Here is a 20,020-nt window from a genome sequence, read left to right on the forward strand (position 1 = left end):
GTTAGGTAGCAGTTCTGCAGAAAAGGACCTAGGGGTCACAGTGGACGAGAAGCTTGATATGAGTCAACAGTGTGCTCTTGTTGCCAAGAAGGCTAATGGCATTTTGGGCTGTATAAGTAGGGGCATTGCCAGCAGATCGAGGAACATGCTCGTTCCCCTTTATTCGACATTGGTGAGGCCTCATCTGGAGTACTGTGTACAGTTTTGGGCCCCACACTACAAGAAGGATGTGGAAATATTGGAAAGAGTCCAGCGGAGGGCAACAAAAACTATTAGGGGTCTGGAGCACATGACTTATGAGGAGAGGCTGAGGGAACTGGGATTGTTTAGTCTCCAGAAGAGAAGAATGAGGGGGATTTGATAGCTGCTTTCAACTACCTGAGGGGGGGTTCCAAAGAGGATGGAGCTTGGCTGTTCTCAGTGGTAGCAGATGACAGAACAAGGAGCAATGGTCTCAAGTTGCAGTGGGGAAGGTCCAGGTTGGATATTAGGAAACACTATTTCACTAGGTGGGTGGTGAAGCACTGGAATGCTTTACCTAGGGAGGTGGTGGAATCTCCTTCCTTGGAGGTTTTTAAGGCCCGGCTTGACAAAGCCCTGGCTGGGATGATTTAGTTGGGAATTGGTCCTGCTTTGAGCAGGGATTGGACTAGATGACCTCCTGAGGTCCCTTCCAACCCTGATATTTTATGTGTGTGGATACGCAGGGACAACAAACCGGGTGAACTGTGGGAGCCCTGCGGGGAGCTTTTGAGAGAGTGGGGCCGGGAGGCTGTTCTCCACGCAGGACGGCGCAGTCGGTGGTAGCCGTAACTTCAGCCCCCATTAGATCCAGGGTGCCGCGAACAGACTGAGTCCTGCCACAGCCCACGCTGCCAGCAGCAGCGAGGGACACGGACCAATCTGCCTTGTCTCTTTAAATGCCTTCCCCATCCCCCTGCTCCGTTGGCGGCTGACGCCATCAGCATGCGCCGTCCGGAGCGCTTCCCGCTCTGCGCGGAGCCGCGTCTATTAAGCGCGACGGGGTCGGGACTCGGGAGCGGTGGCTGTGGCGGGCGCTGAGGATGTAAGTAGGGGGCGGCTGGGGATCTGGTGCCATCCGGCTTGGGTGAGGTGTCGGGGGTCCCCGCTATCGTCTCCGGACCCCGAGAGGAGGGGCCTGGAGCTACGGAGCAGGATATGGCAGGTGGGGATGGGAAGGCCGGGACCTAACCCGTCCTGGAGGATGGAGCCTGGGGGAGGGGCCTTTGGAAAGCCTGCGTGGAAGTTTAGGGGTGGGCCGCAGAGGCATTTCTTCCTCCTCGTGCTTTCGGGGTTCGCTCTGCTCTTGGGCCAGGCTGCCCCGCTGGGGTTTTGCAGCGGGGATGGTGAAGCTGCGTTCCCCTGTAGCTGGGGGTCGGGGTGGGCCGCTCTGGAACAGGGCGCATGCTCTAGTACTACTCTCTCCCTCCACATCTCCTGTTCTGTGGCACCTGCTAACCGCAGGGGCAGTTGTGGGGGAGGGTCCGCTTCTCTATCGATCCTCTTCGGGGCTGTGTTTTTCTATCCCTGTTTCTCAGCCGTCATCGTGGCCATGTTCATAGTAAGGCCGCACATGTTCTGTGGTCACTAACAAACCCATAGTGCATCTGGCACTGCAGATTGCAGTACATGTCCCCCCAAAAACGTTGTGCAAACTGAGATACAGACTGAACACAGGCATTTATTTATCTGGGTAATTCTGTGGTCTCTATCGCTGTAGTAGTTAAATGCTCCTTGTATGCTAATGAATTTAACCTTGTAACACTTCTATAAGGAAATGTTATCACCATTTTCGAAATGGAGACCTGGAGGCACAGAAAGACTGAGACTAAATGACTTGCCTTAATAGCTAAGTTCATACAGGAAGTCTTTGGCAGAGCTGAGTTTGCCTCACCCATCACTGTAATGTAACTTCATGAGAGTAGAGCAGTAGTGCACTACTCCTTAGAGAAGAAAAGTGAGAGAGTAAAGTATCAAACCAACATATCCTGTATGATTTGTGTTTATGTCTTTCATTTAGATATTAGGTGTTGCAGAAAAACTCATTTGTTAGTGGAGAGGTTTTCTTGGTAATAAGTAGGAAAAAAGCATATTCTTGCAAATGCCATCCATGCATGTATACGTTTGTCTGTAGATATATACATAACTTGTTCCTAATGGAATTATTTTCCAGTGAGTGTTAGCTAGGATTCATAGATTCTAGGACTGGAAGGGACCTTGAGAGGTCGAGTCCAGTCCCCTGCCCTCGAAGTCTCAGCCTGAATACACTGATAACTGGGTGAAAGTCATGTAGTCTTGTCTCATTCACTGAGATTTCAGTTTCTACTCATCAGAAAGTAGACATTTGCAGTCAATTTGTTGATTGTAAATAAGCAAGATAGCATTTGTTCTATTAAGTGAGGGTACATGTATTTCTGGGGGGGGCGGGGGGGGAGGGAGACAATGGGTAAATTGTTGAGCCCCAGAAAATCAGTATAAGAGAATTGCAGATGCAAAGGACAAAACAATATGAAATCCAGAAAACTACATGGAGTTTATTCTTATTACCAAATGTTTCTAAACTCTAATTTATGTAATGTGCCTAAGTATCCAGCTTCATTTTTGTTAGTAGCATTATGTATCCTGTTTTATGGGTCTGGCAGTGCATAGTCACTTTTAAAAATGCAAATAATGTCCAGTCGCCTTCCAAATACTTAATGAATTGACTAGGATAATAGAGATACTGTATACAGCTTACAACCACCATAATGGTGACTACTAAGTTGGCTCTGTAGTGAGCATAAACCAAACAGGAGCAACCTAACAATTGCTGTTAATGGCTATTACAGTGGTTCTCAAACTTTTGTACTGGTGGACCCCTTTCACATAGCAAGCCTCTGAGTGCGACCACCCCCCTTATAAATTAAAAATACTTTTTTATATATTTAACACCATTATAAATGCTGGAGGCAAAGCAGGGTTTGGGGTGGAGGCTGATGGCTCATGACCCCCCCGTAATAACCTCATGACCCTCCCCAAGGGGTCCTGACCCCCAGTTTGAGACCCCCTGGGCTATTTGGTCACATACCTCTGGCACCTTTATTAAATGGTAAGCAATCCACCAATTTAGTTAAAACGTGAAGATGTATTGGGATACCATATTACATATGGGATAAAAAGACCTCTTATGGATTGCACCTAGGGTTCAGCTCATGACTAGTATTTTAATATGAATTAATGGTGTTGATTTGTGTCCTTTATTTGTATCAAGAGTACAAAGAGATCTGTAGGGGTGGATGAAATCTGAGCCCCATGTAAGCCTTCCACCAAGAGAGATTCGAACATGCACTTTTGCAGTTACAACTGTGCATCAGACTGGTTCCTCAGCTCAGTGCCTTGCTTCCAAGGTTGGCAGAGCAATGGAGGCAGCTTGCATCCACTGAAAGTAGGGAGACAGAGTGCCCTATGCAGCTTTTGGGAAACACCCCTTTGCTAACCAACATATGTTGTGGCAGCAATTGGCTCTAGAGGAAGCAGTGCTTAGTCCTCTGAGGGGTGGATGGCTGTCACAAGGCAGGTTAGGCAACACTCATGCACCTGGCAGAGGAAAACTCGTGGAAAATCCATGTTTTCCCTGTCTGCCATACATCTCGGCTTGCTAATTTGTACCCTTTGTACTCCTATAAAAATGTCAGCTGACACCTTGAGGCATCCATGTCAAGTCTTCAGCAAGATGGATAGTGTGTAACTCTGTGTGAGCAGGCACAGGTGTTTGGCTCTAATAGCAATGTAACAATGTGAGTAACTACTGTGTGTACAATATGAAATTGTCAATACCTCATTAGCTGACCCCCACCTCCTGCTGCCTTTATTGAAAAGTAGGTTTGTTGTTTTTGCCAATACGTTTATTTCTTGTTTCTAAACCCTTTTATCTTGTCACTAGGCCGCTCTTTGGAGTTTATTGCACTCGATTAGGGATCGTTTCTCAGAATCAAGGAGTTAGAAGTGAGATTTGAGATAAGTGAGGCCCATCCAGTGCTGCTTGGGACGCCTCAGAAGGGAAAATGGAGTTTTCAGGAATGAAAAAGAAGAGTTTGCTAGGATTCAAAGAAAATAATAAAAAATCCAGCACTAGGTAATAATTCTGTCTGAATTTTCTAGGCTTATCCCCATTGGGGACATGTAGGATACTAGGGTGTTTCCAGTGAGAATGTGGAATTGGAAATGTATCTCTCTTCTCACAATGAGAATTTTCTTAAATTACAACTTTGACTTTCTTCTTTAAAGTTTCTCTGTAGCATGAACTTTTGTGATCTGTTTTAAAAAAAAAAAAATTAAAAATCTTAGTGTTCTAGCTCTGCAATAATGGTTATTCTAAGTTGGCTTTAAAGTTCAGTGTTTTGTTTAAAGTGAAATAATTTCTTTTGACCTTTTCTTCTTAAAGGGCTCCCTCTCCAACCAAGCGCAAAGATCGGACTGAAGACAAATCCAAGGACAGATCCAAGGACAAAGTGTCCACCAAGGAATCAAGCGAAAAGGATCGTGGTCGGGACAAAACGCGCAAAAGGCGCAGTGCTTCCAGTGGTAGCAGCAGTACCAGGTAACTAGAGTTTCTCTGCATCCCAGTGATAGCCCAAATAGTGGTGAGTTATGCTCCTGTTCAAATGCTACAAATCTGCTTTGTGGTTCCCCATATTAGAAGACTCCTTGGGAGATTGTGTTGCTAAAAAGTGACTCTTGCTTTATCAATGAGTATGCTTTGCATAGAGTGCAGTCTCTCCCTTGGCTGAAATAATGTTAGCTGTGAGGTTGAGCTCTCATCACTTTAACCACCGATTCTTGTCTTGTACTTACCTGGAGACGATATTCAGCTATCCTTTCCCCTGTGTATTCTGCACTCTTCCCCCCCCCCCCCCCCCCCCCCCCCCAAAGGTCCCGCTCCAGCTCCACTTCCAGTTCAGGGTCCAGCTCCAGCACTGGTTCCAGCAGTGGGTCCAGTTCCTCCTCTGCATCAAGCCGCTCTGGGAGCTCCAGCACCTCTCGTAGCTCCAGTTCCAGCAGTTCCTCTGGATCCCCAAGCCCATCTCGACGTAGACATGACAACAGGAGACGTTCCCGCTCCAAGTGAGTTTGATTCATCCAGTAAAAATTATCAGGTGGTTGGGAAGTTGCCATGGAGGGTGTAGGCTTGTGAACAGAGAAGTAATCTGTTTGTTTATTTATTTATTTTTTTGGTTAGTCTGCTTTATTCATATCCCAGAGATACAATCTAGCTATTGCTTGAGCATGGATGCCACCTGCACTTGTAACCTAACTACATGTTCTTCAGGAAGGAGTTTAAAGATCTCATTAATTCATAACTGACTCTCACATATACCACACACACACAATCACATATCTAAAATGTATCCATGCCTGATTATTTGGGATCTACAGAAGGTGGGGCATATCAGACTATTTATCTGCATAATCTGGGACTTGTAGCCGATTGAAACTGGTGGAAAAATTGCAATGAATCATGGTTTTTCTTTAAGGTAGAAATTGAACTGAGTAGAATCTGCTTCTTTGTTTCTCTAGAATTCTTCACTTTGGGTATAACATGAAACTGGTGCTGTGAGTATAGTCACAAAATCATAAGTTGTCTAGTCCAGTTCCTTCTGAGTACAGAACTGTTCTCCCCAAAAAAGAAGTGTCTGTACTGGACAGTTGTTTGGAAACAGTTTGATTTTTCTCCCCCACAAAGGTGCTATACAGGTACAATGTTTCATTTACTCTCCTAGATATGGAGGTTAGGAAGGGCTGAAAACAAATCTTAAAAGTATGAAAGTTTGGGGTCTGTAACAAAGCCCTTGTGTATGTCAGGTACTCTGCTTCTCCCACTCAGTCTATTGTAATCGGTGCAGTATGCTTTTTGGTGGTTTATTGATGTTTTCCTTAGGCCACCATCAGAGTTTATTTGTATTGTTATAGTACAAAAGGTTCCAAACAGGGATTAGGTTCCCATTGTGTTAGACATTGTATGTGCATGTATCAAAAGTTATGATTCCCGCTTAACGTGCTTACAGTCTATGGCTTTGATCCTGCAAATGGTAGTAATTATAATAGCTAAGTTAATCGTGTGTGTGTGTAAGTGTTTGCAGGATTGGGATATAAGTAATTTTCAGCATGTTTCAGATCTTTATACTGACAGTGAGTAATTGTTGATGTGGAAATAACTGGCTTTCCACATCAACAGGTTAGGGGGATGGGTTAGGCTTTTGATGACCAGAAAGGCTGTGGGAGGTGTTCTGAGTTTTGCTATCCAGGATGCAGTTGCAGCTTTTGCTGGTAGACAGACAGGGGTTGCATCTTTTCCCCTACTCTCTTCACTTTAAATTCTGGGGGTAAGATGAGATTTGACTTGATAGCAAGTAGTCCAGCTACACCCTGCCAGTACCTCTAAAAATGATAGATTTATTAGCCTGATATTTCACTAGTGAGCATTTTAGCAGAAATAGCTACTGTTGACATTTTAATTTGTCAGACTTCAGCGCCAACATTCCAGTGAAATAATTGGGAACTTTTATCTTCAAGCTGTGTGTGTGGTGGTTTTTTCTCTCCTCCCCCCTTCCAGATTTAGGCACACATTTCTACAGCATCAATTTACATTCACTTCACAATGTGAAGTGATTTTTAGCAACTGTTTCCAAAAAAAAAAAAAAAATCCAAAGCTTTAATTTGGAGTACAATTATGTACCAATTAAAAAAAATTCCACAAATACGCAGCAATTTAAATGATTGCATAATCACATGGCACCAGGGTCCCTCTCTAGAGAGCAGAAATCAGAGAGCTCTGAATTGCTAGATCTATAATTTGCCTGTTTACTGTGCCCATGTCACCTCCTGCATCTCTCACTGTTCTTTGACTTCGAAGGGGTAAAGAATAATAGCCTGCTGTCTCTTAGGCTCTGTCTATGCTAGGGAAATTTAGGAGAATTTTCCCCCATTAACTAAACTGATGTTAGCAATGCTAGGAGCCATAGTATCATTGGGATTTCAGTTGCAAACATAATTTTCAGTACTGTCCTCTTAACTCTGCTGGAGGTTACTCTGACCAATATAGTGTCAGCAACCATAGAATCATAGACTACCAGGGTTGGTAGTCTAGTCCAACCCCCTGCTCAAAGCAGGACCAATTCCCAACTAAATCATCCCAGCCAGGGCTTTGTCAAACCTGACCTTAAAAACCTCTAAGGAAGGAGATTCCACCACCTCCCTAGGTAACGCATTCCAGTGCTTCACCACCCTCCTAGTGAAAAAGTTTTTCCTAATATCCAACCTAAACCTCCCCCACTGTAACTTGAGACCATTACTCCTTGTTCTGTCATCTGGTACCACTGAAAACAATCTAGATCCATCCTCTTTGGAACCCCCTTTCAGGTAGTTGAAAGCAGCTATTAAATCCCCCTTCATTCTTCTCGTCTGCAGACTAAACCACAACTCGTCTACACTAGGGTTCCCATTAGCAATGCTGTGAAACTTTTCTAAAATATTCTTAGTATAGATGGGCTCTTATTCCCATGCCTTAGCTTCTCCCACCCCCTTTATGCAACCCCTATAGTGTGATTCTTTCTCTTGGCAGCCACCAATTTGAGCAGTTAGTTAATAATACTTAGTACTTGCATACAACTTTACCACTTCAAAGCACTATAAACAGTCTTCACCAATATGCCCTTGTGAGGTAATATCCCCATTTAACAGATGGGAAAACAGATAAGATCCATTGGTTGGTATCTGAAAGCTTGAAAACTCAGTTTTCAAATGGTATGTCTGTATTAACCTAAACCTGTCTGGGATAGCTGCTAAAATTATGTGAAAATGATTATTGTGAAGGGGTTTCATTGGCAGACCAAGATAAATGCCCCTTTTCTCCCCCCCCCAATATAATTGGCTTTGTGCCTGTAACGGGCAGGGAGGGTGCAAGGATGTTTCACGCCCTAGGTGAAACTTGCGCCCCCCCCCCCCCCCCCAGAGCCCTGTGGCAGCTCTCTGCACTAAGGCGCGCGCCCCCTCTCCCACGGCAGCTCTCCCCCTCCACCCTGAGGGCCGCCCCACGACAGCTCCTCCCGGCCTGGGTCGCCATGCGGCAGCTCCCTGCTCCAGCTCACCTCTGCTCCGTCTCCTCCCCGAGCACGCCGTCGCTGCTCCACTTCTCCCGCCTCCCAGGCATGTGGTGCCAAACAGCTGTTTGGCGCCGCAAGCCTGGGAGGGAGAGAAGCAGAGCGGGGTGGCGTGCTCAGGGGAGGAGGTGGAGGAGAAGTGAGCTGGGGCGGGGAGCAGTTCCCCTGCGTGCCGCCCCCCCATTACTTGCTGCAGGCGGCCCTCCCCGCGCCCCACTGCCCCAGCTCCCTCCGCCTAAATGCTGACAACAACCGGGATGGCCTCTGCTCCACCTCCTCCCCTGAGCACACCACCCCGCTCTGCTTCTCTCCCTCCCAGGCTTGCGGCGCCAAACAGCTGTTTGGCACCACAAGCCTGGGAGGCGGGAGAAGTGGAGCAGCGACGGCGTGCTCGGGGAGGAGACGGCGCAGAGGTGAGCTGGGGCGGGGAGCAGTTCCCCTGCGTGCCGCCCCCCCATTACTTGCTGCAGGCGGCCTTCCCCGCACCCCACTGCCCCAGCTCCCTCCGCCTAAATGCTGACAACAACTGGGATGGCTGAAGATCCGGTGGCCACTGCTGAAGGACCCGAAATGCCGCCCCCCAAATGCTAGTGCCCTAGGCGACCGCCTAGGTCGCCTAATGGGTTGCACTGGTCCTGGTAACAGGGGTGCAGCTGAACCTCTCTGGCTTCTGCCCCTGCTGCACCCATAAACCAGCCAGAGACCTCTGCGTTGGTGCAATCACCCATGCTCTTTATTTACAGTTTACTTTCCCATCACCTTTTAGCTACAAACAGTTTCAGTCTCACAGCCCCAGGAACTGCTGACTCCTGCAGCCAGCAGAGAAGAGCTCCCTCTAACTCTCTGGCTCCTCCCTTTCTTTCTCCTACTTTGGCTTCCTTCCTGCAGGCCTTTATATAGCCCCTGGCTAAAGAGGCCGGCAGCTGATCCCCATCTGCCACTCAGGCCTGGGCTTACTCAGCCAGCTCGAATTCTTCTTTTTTGATTGGAGCTGGTGTGACAGAGGCCTGGCTCAGGTTCCTTAGCCAGCACCCTGTTACAGTGCCCCTTCATTTATTTGTGATGTACATAGAGCAGAGGTGGGCAAACTATGGCCGCGGGATCCTCCTGCCCAGCCTGTGAGCTCCTGCCCCGGGAGGCTAGCCCCGGCCCCTCTCCCACAGCCTCAGCTCGCTCCGCCGCCAGCGCAATGCTCTGGGCGACGGGGCTGTGAGCTCCTGGGGCAGTGCAGCTGCAGAGCCCGGCCTGACCCGGTGATCTGCGCTGTGCGGTGGCATGGCTGGCTCCAGCCAGGTGGCATGGCTGCCTGTCCTGGCGCTCTGGGCAGCGTGGCTGTAGCGCCGCCAGTCACCGGCGCTCCAGGCAGCGCAGTAAGGGGGCAGGGAGCAGGAGGGGTTGGATAGAGGGCAGGGGAGTTCAAGGTGGTGGTCAGGGGGCGGGGGTGTATATAGGGATTGGGGCGGTCAGAGGGCAGGGAACAGGGGGGTTGAATGGGAGTAGGGGTCCTGGGGGGGCAGTCAGGAATGAGAGGGGGGGTTGGATGGGGTGGCGGGGACAGTCATGGGCAGAGGTTCTGGGGACAGGGAACGGGGGGGTTGGATGGGGCAGGAGTCCCAGGGGGGCCGTCAGGGGGCAAGAAGCAGGAGGGGTGGGATGGGGGCGGGGCCGGGCCACGCCTGGCTGTTTGGGGAGGCACAGCCTCCGCTAACCGGCCCTCCATGCAATTTTGGAAATGCGATGTGGCCCTCAAGCCAAAAAGTTTGCCCGCCCCAGCATAGAGGGTCTGAAGTATTGTTTCCAAAAGTTTATCTGCTTTTTTTGTTTTGTTTAAACGTAAAAAAAAAAAAAAAAAAAAAAAGATTTAAATTTTCTCTACCCTGGCAGACTTTGACTAATGAACCTAGTGCATTTGGGATCACGAGTCAAGAAACTGAAAGCTGAGCAATAGCAAAACATTTTTATTTTTTTTTTAAAGTATTTAAATGCATCTGTTATTGAGTGCCACTTGGATCAATTTCTAGCTAGGTCTTTAAGGGGGTCTGCCTGGATATTCGGTTTATGTCCATCACCAGCAATCTTATCTTAAGCTTTTGGCAACAACAGTCCAACGTGCTATGTAGGAACATTCCTTGGTACGCTTGCTTCATAATTCATTGGTCTTCCATCCTAATAACATGTCCATAGCCAGAAAGCTGCCAAAACCAAACCTGTGCTGATGGAAGTGGTTACTAGGTTTGGCTATGAACCCAGCAAGACCCTAGCCCCTCTTCAGTTAATGTATGAGAACTCATGGTACACATGCTCTAGATCCCAAGAGTTCCTCCAGCAAAATCAGAGAAAAATAGATTTGACATTAAAAGGTTTTTGCTTGCTTTTTAATTCAGAAATATCCTTAAACTCTCCACTCCTGCAGATTTTCAGACCCTTATTTATTATAAAGAAGCAAAACAAGATACAAGTCCAATTCAAAAAGATCCTTTGCAAGTCACCTTTATGTGTTATGGGGTAAGGCTGCAAGTCCATCACAGAAGTCATGGATTCATGAAACATCAGCAGGGGGCCCGGGCTGTGTGCCACGGCACCCCCCAGAGCACCTGCATCCCCCTCAGCCCAAGTTTTAGTTAGGGGTATATAGTAAAAGTCATGGACCGGTCACGGGGTATGAATTTTTGTTTACTGTCTGTGACCTGTCCATGACTTGACTAAAATGTAGCCTTAGTTATGGGGATTGGCTTGTATGTTACCAGGAGATTTGATAGTTCGGTAATATTCAACTCAGGTCTAAGCCACCCAAGAGAGATGAAAAAGAGCGGAAGAGACGGAGTCCATCGCCCAGACCTACCAAAGTGCATGTTGGGAGACTCACCAGAAATGTGACCAAGGTAATGGCCCGCCCTTCTTTATCCTTGAACTTTCACATCTTTGGGAGAGTGATTTGAGTTTTTTAAATAGTATCTTCAGAAACAGTTTATTACTAGGTTGCAATCAGGTGTCACTGTGTTGGAAGTTCTTACATTATCCATATGCAAGGTTGAGGTGCATTAGCAGACCTGTCTGTGGGGAAACCTGCGTGGCACCTGATCATAGCATACTTGGCTCAAGCCAAGAGCAATTAATCCATGGCAGAGTATGGTTCTCAAAAGACCTGTATGCCATGTCCCAGATCAAGTGCCCTGTGTTATCAAGCAGGGGACTTAGATTTAAACCCTGTACTTGGTTTCCTGGTTCTCTCGCAGGGTGTTATGTAACTTACATTTGTCTTGGTTGGAAGATGAAGAGGAGCTGACCCCTTTGTTGAAAAATTTACAACTGTAGGCCTGCTGAGAATGTCGGCGGTTGATCTGCAGGAGTGGTGCTCAGTTCAGTCCTCCTTGCCAGATAATTGTTCTGGTGAGGCGCGAGGCCTTCGTAGAGGGAACATGTAACTATATGATGCTATATAAATGATTCTAAATGTTAAAGAGAGAAAACACATCTTTCGCCTTGAGCATTTGACCTCAGACAGCCCCTCTCCTTGCCATTTCCCACATAAACTTCATGATTTCATTCATTCTTTCGCTCCTGAAAAGTTTACCACAGCCTAGATCCTCTGGCCTTTTTTGAGGAGGGTAGTCAGTATACATTTGTCTAGGATTTGGGAATTCCGAGGAAGAAACTGAATAGGTAGCAATAGAGAGCTGGTGGGAATTTAAACTGTATCCATATCCAGTTAATAAGATTGGTCTTCCTTGATGTTGGTATTGGTTTTTGATCTTGTATTGGGTATGCCTCCAATTTAGCATTCTCTATCAATACCACATGGTAGTGGGAATTGGCACTGTCCTTAATAATCACTATTTTTCTCTAGGATCACATCATGGAAATATTTTCCACTTATGGGAAGATTAAAATGATTGACATGCCAGTTGACAGGTTAAATCCACATCTCTCCAAGGGTTATGCCTATGTGGAGTTTGAGAATCCAGATGATGCTGAAAAGGCACTGAAGCATATGGATGGAGGTATGTACCAGATGTTGTACAAAGAAACCAGCAGGACTAATAGAAACCCATGGAGGATATGAGGGTTGATACAAATGAGTTAAAAGGATCATTGCCCCTGAGTTGTCCTACCAACTTTTGTGGTTTTACAATACCACTTTCTTCATTCTCCCCCTCCCCCCAATCTTTCTCTGCTCTCTTGCTGGGTGACAGACTCTTACAAGCAGCGAAACCAACCATACAGGGGAAACAGCTAAACTGACCTTACATAAAGTACTGTCGCACAAAGTCGGATGATCCAAAAACCCCCAACTCTGTCATCTGAACTGTTGCTGGTCAGAATAGTAGGTTCTAAACCTTTTGTGGGTTTTAGGCAGAAGTGATTTTTAAGTTGACTGCCTAAATGATTTGCTCAGGGTGAGACGGTGAGTCAGTGGCAAAGTTGGGGAGAGACCCTAGGCCTCGTGATTTCTTGCTGTAACCACTAGATCATGAATGCTCCAAATGTACCAAAGCAGCAACCGTGTGAGGATGGAAGTCTGTAGTAGGGGTGCGATAGTGCTGTGTGTAGCACACTGATGCTGGAAATTTTTAGCTTATTCTTTGTCTTTTTAACTGTAAACAGGACAGATTGATGGTCAGGAGATCACTGCTACAGCTGTATTGGCACCTCGACCTAGGCCACCTCCCAGGCGCTTTAGCCCACCAAGGAGGATGCTGCCGCCACCACCAATGTGGCGTAGGTCACCACCTCGCATGAGGAGAAGGTGAGCCATATTTTATGAAGTCCCGTAGAAGCGTGTAAGCTAAACAGGGGTGTGGTAATGTTTAATTATTGGCACCAAGCATCTTCTCTCCGGCACAGATTTCATCATTGGTAACTTTGCCTCCCTGGGCTTGATTTCAGCAAACCGTATCAGTGACCTATTAAACCTGGAGACTAATCATCTTCACTCCTGGTTTAGTAAACACAAACTCTTAAAGATCTGTTAGAAGCTGCTGTTACCACTATGGGACATGATTGGTGATCTTTACTGGGCCCTGCTCAGAACAGCTTCTGAAGTTTTTGAGACACCTATTTCCTTACATACTAGGGCCTAAAACTTAGATTGACCTAGCTATATCACTCAGGGCTGTGAAAAATGTCATGCCTTGTGTGATGTAGCTATGTCGACCTAACTCCCAGTGTAGACACAGCTAGGCTGACAGAAGAACTCTTCTGTTGACCTAGCTACCACTTCTCGGAGAAGTGGACTACCTACATTGCTGGAAAAACCACTTGTGTCTACCTTGAAGTGCGTGGTAACTATGCAGCTGTATTGTAGACATAACCTAATAGCTGAAACAATGAGGAGACCTTGTGGCACCTTAGAGACTAACAAATTTATTTGGGCATAAGCTTTTGTGGGCTAGAACCCACTTCATGCATGTGCTTCTGTATTTTTCACTTCATGCATCAGATAAAGTGGGTTCTAGCCCACGAAAGCTTATGCCCAAATAAATTTTAGTCTCTAAGGTGCCACAAGGACTCCTTGTTGTTTTTGCTGATACAGATGAACATTCTGAAACTTAATAGTTGAGTTGACATGATGTAAGATCTACAGTATATCCATCAGCCACCAAACTCTGCTTATTAATATCCTTCAGATGTTAGCTCTTGTATTTTCCCTCCTTCATTTAATCTCTGTCCTTCCTTAATCTTTGTACAGTAGAACCTCAGAGTTATGAACACCAGAATTACAAACTGACCAGTCAACCACACACCTCATTTGGAACTGGAAGTATACAATCAGGCAGCAGCAGAGACGAAAAAAAGCGCCAGTACAGTACTGTGTTTAAAAGTAAACTTCTTCTAAAAAAATAAAGGGAAAGCAGCATTTTTCTTCTTCATAGTAAAATTTCAAAGCTGTATTAAGTTCATTTTGTAAACTTTTGATTCTTTCAAAAGTTTTGTTCAGAGTTACGAACATTTCAGAGTTACGAACAACCTCCAGTCCCGAGGTGTTTATAAATCCTGAGGTTCTATTGTACCAGTTTAGTTCATCTGATTTTTGTAACCCTCTTGGGCCCTATTAAAACTACATTGACAATATGGTTTCAACCCATGTTCTGTTTAAACCTGGTGTGGCTATTACACTTTTGACTACAGTGTTGACCAAACTTAGAGTGTGACTATCAGTTTCTTTAGAGGTGGGATTCCTGGAGTGATCTGCAAACCCTTTCCCTGCATCTAAAAGTCAGCTTTCTGTGTTGTCTTGGCTGTGGCAGCAAAGACCTACTTGGCAGAATAAGGAGAATCTGATGTATGATTAATTTGAGTTGGACTTCATTCTTCTCTCTATTTCTTTCCAACATGCTGGAAGCCCCTTAGTGCACTTAGGATCTAAAGTTAGACTAACTTTCTTCCCTAAATGGTCCCTCACTGTATATATCCTTCTATCCACTGTATATAACAAGGAGGACTGGAACTCTATAGGAAGTGGTCTACAAAACATGATGTTTAAGGGGTGGATAAGAGATGCCCGCTGAGATGTGCAGTCATTCTGCGCTCCAAGCACAGCTACGTTTTGGAATGTCTGATTATTCACTTACCAACACTTAGGATTTTTATTCTTAGGATTCACTAAAACCTTTCTTCTTATTTCGAGTGCTTGCTCATATTCAGTCCATGTCAGGTGTGCATGTGCCGTATACATCATTGCCGGAGATTTTTCTCCTAGTGGTAGCTATAGAGTTGGCTCTAGCACCCTCTGGAGGCCCATGCTCCTGCACCAGTATAAGGGGTGCCACCGATCCTGTGCCCTTTGAGTTCCTACTTATCGCCAGTGACAGTTGCTGGAACAGTATTCTCCCTTGCTTCGGTATGCCCCCTTCCCTGTCCTTCTTCAAGGACCCTTCTCATGAGCAACTTCTTGTCTAGGAGATGCAAGCCCTACAGGCAGGGGCTGTGGAGGTAGTTCCTCCAGAACTGAGGGAAAGGATTCTACTTCCGCTATCTCTAGATTCCCAAGGCGAAAAGGGGCCTGAGGCCTATCCTAGACCTGCGTTGCCTCAACGAGTATCTCAAGAAACTGAGGTTCTGCATGGTTTCTCTGGCCTCCATCATTCCCTCGCTAGATCCAGGGGACTGGTACACTGCCCTCAATTTGAAGGACACATACTTCCATATCTCCATCTTTCGGGGACACAGGTGCTTCCTCAGGTTCATGGTGGGCCATGGACATTACCAGTTTACACCACTTGCCTTTGGCCTCTTGGCAGCCCAGCAAGTCTTCACGAAGCGTATGGCAGTAATCACGGCCCACCTCAGGTGCCGAGGTATACAAATCACCCATACCTTGACGACTAGCTGATAAAAGGCTTCTCAAGGGATTAAGTCCAACACAGCATCTCGGTACAAGTGACTTGCAGAGTGCTGGGCCTCCTAATAAACAAGGAGAAATCAACATTGGGCCCAGTGCAAAGATCAGAATTTATAGGAGCTGTACTCGACATCTCAGGCCAGGGAATTCCTGCCGAGGCCAGGTTCAAAGCCATGTCGGACTTAATCACCTGAGTGTCAGTGCGCCTGCTGACGACTGCCCGGTGTTCCTATGTTTACTAGGCCACATGGCGGCATGTAACTACGTGGTGGGGCATGCTCGACTGTACCTCAGAGAGCTACAGATGTGGCTCGTGTTGGTCTACTTACTGAGCAGGCAGCATCTTGACTCTATTCTCACCATTCCTGTGTCAGTCCTAGTTTCCCTGACATGGTGGTTAGATTGGTTCTATCTGGAGTACCCTTAGAGTCCCCATGGCCTAAGTTCCTTCTAAGATGCACAGCCATGCAGCAGGGGCTCATGGCGCGTGCCTCTCCCCCAGCACGGAACTGCTGTGGCAGGGAGAGGTGCCTCTCCCCCTGCCCCCTCTAGCCCAGATGGTGCTGCAGAACACTGTGGGGGAGGGGGAGAGGTCCTCTCTCCCTGCTGTAGCCCCTGGGCAGCCTGCACCCCAAACTCCTCATCCCGGCTCCACCCCAGAGCTTGCACCCCCAGCTGGAGCCCGCAATCCCCTGCACACCAACCCTCTGCCCCAGCCCTGAGCCCTTCATCCCTGGCCCCAGCCTGGAGCTCTCCCCCACCGCACCCCAATCCTGTGCCCCAGCCCTGAGCCCCTGTCCCACACTCCAAATTCCTCGGCCCCACCCCGACCACATGAATTTTGTTATGTGCACCAATATGGAGGTGATGTGTTATGTGCACCAATATGGAGGTGATGTGTAACACATCACCTCCATATTGGTGCACATAACATTCATTCCGCACATGCGTGGGAAAAATTAGAGGGAACACTGCCCGTGGCCCTCAATCATGCTGGTATCAGATGTGTCGGACCTGGGGTGAGGGGCCCACCTCAGCAGCCTCAGGACCCAAGGTCTCTGGTCAAGGGATGAGCTGTCATTACACATAAATGTGAAGAAATTCAGGGCAATATGCCTGGCCAGGCCTCAGGCAGAGAGGTGTGCAAGTACTGATGGAAAAAGTGTCAATGTTTTATATCGACAAACAGAGGGGGACACTCCAAGGTCCTCCGTCAGAAAGCCCTCAGGCTCTGGGATTTCTTTGTGAAGCACTCCATTCACCTGGTGGTGTCACGTTTCCCCAGAGAGTGGAATGTGTTGGCAGATCACCTCAGCCGGTCATTCTCCTCTTACCACGAGTGATCTCTCCACTCGCAGGTCACCAGCATCATCTTCCAGAGGTGGGGGACTCCCCAGGTGGACCTGTTCGCCTCTGCACAGAACAAGAAATGTTACCACTTTTGCTCTAGGCTTGGTCAAATAAAGGATCTCTGATTCCTTTCTATGGTTATGGTCGGACGGCCTAGGTTCTTGGCCATTCAAGTCCTTGGCATCCTGCTTCTTGCTGCTCCTCTCACGGAAGGTCACTTTTCCTGGTGGCAATCACTTTGGCCAGGAGAGTTTCAGAGCTTCAAGCCTTAACCTCGGGGCCTCCTTACACTGTTCTTTAAAGATAAGGTCCAATGCGTCTCCACCTAGCCTTTCTACCCAAGATGGTATTGCAGTTCCACGTCAACCAAGCCATTTTTCTGCTGGCCTTCTTCCCAAAACCGCATAAGTCAGAGGAGGAAAGATGCCTACGCTCTCTGGGTGTGAGAAGGGCCTTAGTCTTCTATGTTGATCAGATGAGCCCCTTCTGCAGATCAACACAGCTGTTTGTCGCAGTTGTGGATAGAATGAAAGGTCTCCTGGTGTCCTCCCAGTGGATCTCATCCCAGATTACGGTCTGTATCCGGGTATGCAATGAGCAAGTGAAAGTCCTGCCTCTGGCCATTGTGAAAGCCCATTCTACCAAGAGCACAAGCCTTCCTGGCGCAAATACTGATCCAGGACATCTGCAGGGCTGCAACATGGTAGTTGATCCACACATTCACGTCCCATTACGCAAACACCCAATAGGCCAGAGACGACGCCAGTTTTGGGAGAGCTGTGTTGCTGTTGGCACGCCTGTGAACTCCCAGCCCACCTCCAAGGACACTGCGTGATTCACCTGACATGGAATGGACATGAGCAAGCACTCGAAGAAAAAATGGTTGCCTACCTTTTGTAACTGTTCTTCGAGATGTTGTTCATGTCCATTCCATGACTCGCCCTCTTATCCTGCCGTCAGAGTTGACAGCAAGAAGGAACTGGAAGGGGTGCAGGGCCAATGGTGCCCCTTATACTACTGGCTCATGAGCATAGGCTCTAGGGTGTGCTAGAACTGGCCCTACAGGTACCACAGGGGGGGGAAATCTCCATGCATGTGGCGCGCACACATCTGATACAGAATGGAAATGAGCAACACATCTCAACAATAGTTATGAAAGGCAGGTAACCATTTTTTTTCTTGACTTTAAGTTCATGATATCTTGTTTTGTGCTTCCCATTAGATGCATATATAGGTCCTACAGAGTCAGTTAAGATTATTGGCTTCTGTTTGTAGTCCAGGCTCTGATCCCCTTTCTGTTTAAGGGAGAAAACTCTCTGAAGTTGCAGTATGCTAACAGTATGTTTTTTCTGTGAAATAAAGAGTATAGTGCTCTTTACTTGAGTGGTGCAAGGTCTTTCAGGTGAGAATTTAAAAGCCCAAGGTCCAGTTTGTTCTCTGGTGGCTTGCCATGGTATCCTTGGTCAAAATATTCCCTTGCTGAGTTGTGTGCTGTTGAGCTGCCTCCTTCCACCCCAGAGATGGCTACATTTCACTAGAGCTCTTTGTATAAAATGTTTTGGGATCCTTCTGGATAAAAGGTGCTAGATGTGTGTAAAATAATTTAAACCTGTTGTCCTTGTCTCCTAATGAAGCTTTTCTCCTTTCTTGGGCAGGTCCAGATCTCCAAGACGCAGGTCCCCTGTTCGCCGACGGTCAAGATCCAGATCTCCAGGCCGAAGACGTCATCGTAGCCGCTCCAGCTCAAATTCTTCACGATAAAGCGAAAAAGACTGGACAGCTTTTTATTTTTTAACTTAAAACCCACCAGACTAAATATTGTACCTTTTTTATAATGGGCCTGGGTAAGGGGAAGTGAGAGAAATCGAAACCTGGCAGTGAAGGGAAACTAAGAGGAGGGGTTTCCTGGCCAGTAGGTAATCTGTGCCTTGCAGCTTCTAGATTCAAAGCATTGAACCTAAATGCTTTAAACGGGGCTTTGGGTTGAAGGCTGCAAATGTGGTATATTGTTTTCTGGACAAGCTACCAGTAGGAAAGATGAGATAGCCTCTGCTCCTCTAATCAGCAGGCTGCTGCTTCATGAATTCCAAAGGCTTAGCATGCCATGCAGAAAAAACTAAGTACTGACCTATTTGGGGAATCATAAGGCTGGCTACTACTAAGAGAAGGTGGTGGTGGCAGCTATGTCCATCTCAAGGCACCAGTGCAGACCTTCAGACCTGGTGGTACCCAAACACAGAAATCTGCCTCAAACTTAAATACTCAGTTTGTCATTCTGCTCCCATGCCCCGAATAGTGAGATCATAAACTTCTGTTTGCACAAAGAGGCAGAGTACTGCAGACTTGCATGACATTAAAGATGATGGTTTTTGGCCAGTCCCCCTGTATGTCATCTACTGCATATTAGAAACAGGCCAGGAATCGAAGGACTGTTTTTGTAACTGCACTCTTTAGGGATCCCCTTGCCCTTCCTGAAGGGTTTTGGTACAGATTTCACACAACCCTCTACCAAATGGTGTAAATGTTTCCACCTTTAGAAAACACAATACAAACTGTCAACAAAGTATCAAAACCCCACTTTACCGCAATGAAAAGGGAGAGGTTTGAGATTGATGCTGCTTGGATTAATTTGGGTAATCTTGCAAAAGGCAAGTAATTTTACCATCTGTTGTACAGTCAATCTACAAAGTTTGATTTTTTTTGTGTGTGTGTCTAACTTTGTAGCATCTTAAGCAGGTTGTGTTTGTATTTGTGTAGAATGACCATATTGAATAAACCAATAGGGTTAAGATTAAAGAATATTAATTAGTTCCTTCCCTGTAGACTATTGGCCTCACCTGTACATTGTGTATAGAGGAAGCAACTAGAACAGCTCCTTTTTTTCTTTTAAATGTTAAGATAAAATCTTTTCCATTTAAGCCTGGAAATGGTGAGCTTCATGTTACTGGCAATGGCAGCTGGCTGATCAAGAGGAACAGTAATGGAATTAATTTGAGCTAGAGAACAGTGATTGTGGCATGAGGCCAGTGCATGCACACAGTAAAAATAAAGCAAGTGCAGCCTGAACTGCATTTTTCTTCCCTTCTACTCCCCTGCTGCTTCAGCTACAGTTTGGAAGGCTTGATCAGAGATTCCTCCCAGCATAGTTAGTACCCATGTGGCATGCCCT

At 46.8% G+C, this 20,020-nt stretch overlaps 1 protein-coding gene across 3 annotated transcripts; it reads left to right on the forward strand.

The window, feature by feature from the left end:
- Positions 1 to 957: 957 nt before the first annotated feature.
- RNPS1 (RNA binding protein with serine rich domain 1) lies at positions 958 to 19,769 on the forward strand. Of its 3 annotated transcripts, none has more exons than XM_034784092.1 (8): positions 958 to 1,066; positions 3,944 to 4,135; positions 4,445 to 4,600; positions 4,933 to 5,124; positions 10,939 to 11,041; positions 12,007 to 12,160; positions 12,765 to 12,906; positions 18,507 to 19,769. In XM_034784092.1, the coding sequence occupies exons 2-8, from the start codon at positions 4,065 to 4,067 to the stop codon at positions 18,610 to 18,612; spliced, it is 924 nt and encodes a 307-aa protein (XP_034639983.1). In that variant the 5' UTR covers positions 958 to 1,066; positions 3,944 to 4,064; the 3' UTR covers positions 18,613 to 19,769. The 3 variants fall into 3 exon arrangements, with proteins under 3 accessions (XP_034639983.1, XP_034639985.1, XP_034639984.1); XM_034784093.1 differs by lacking the exon at positions 958 to 1,066 and adding an exon at positions 1,077 to 1,186; XM_034784094.1 differs by lacking the exon at positions 3,944 to 4,135.
- The last annotated feature ends 251 nt before the right edge of the window (positions 19,770 to 20,020 follow it).

Source organism: Trachemys scripta, chromosome 10 (assembly GCF_013100865.1).
Source record: "Trachemys scripta elegans isolate TJP31775 chromosome 10, CAS_Tse_1.0, whole genome shotgun sequence".
Lineage (NCBI taxonomy): Eukaryota > Metazoa > Chordata > Testudines > Emydidae > Trachemys > Trachemys scripta.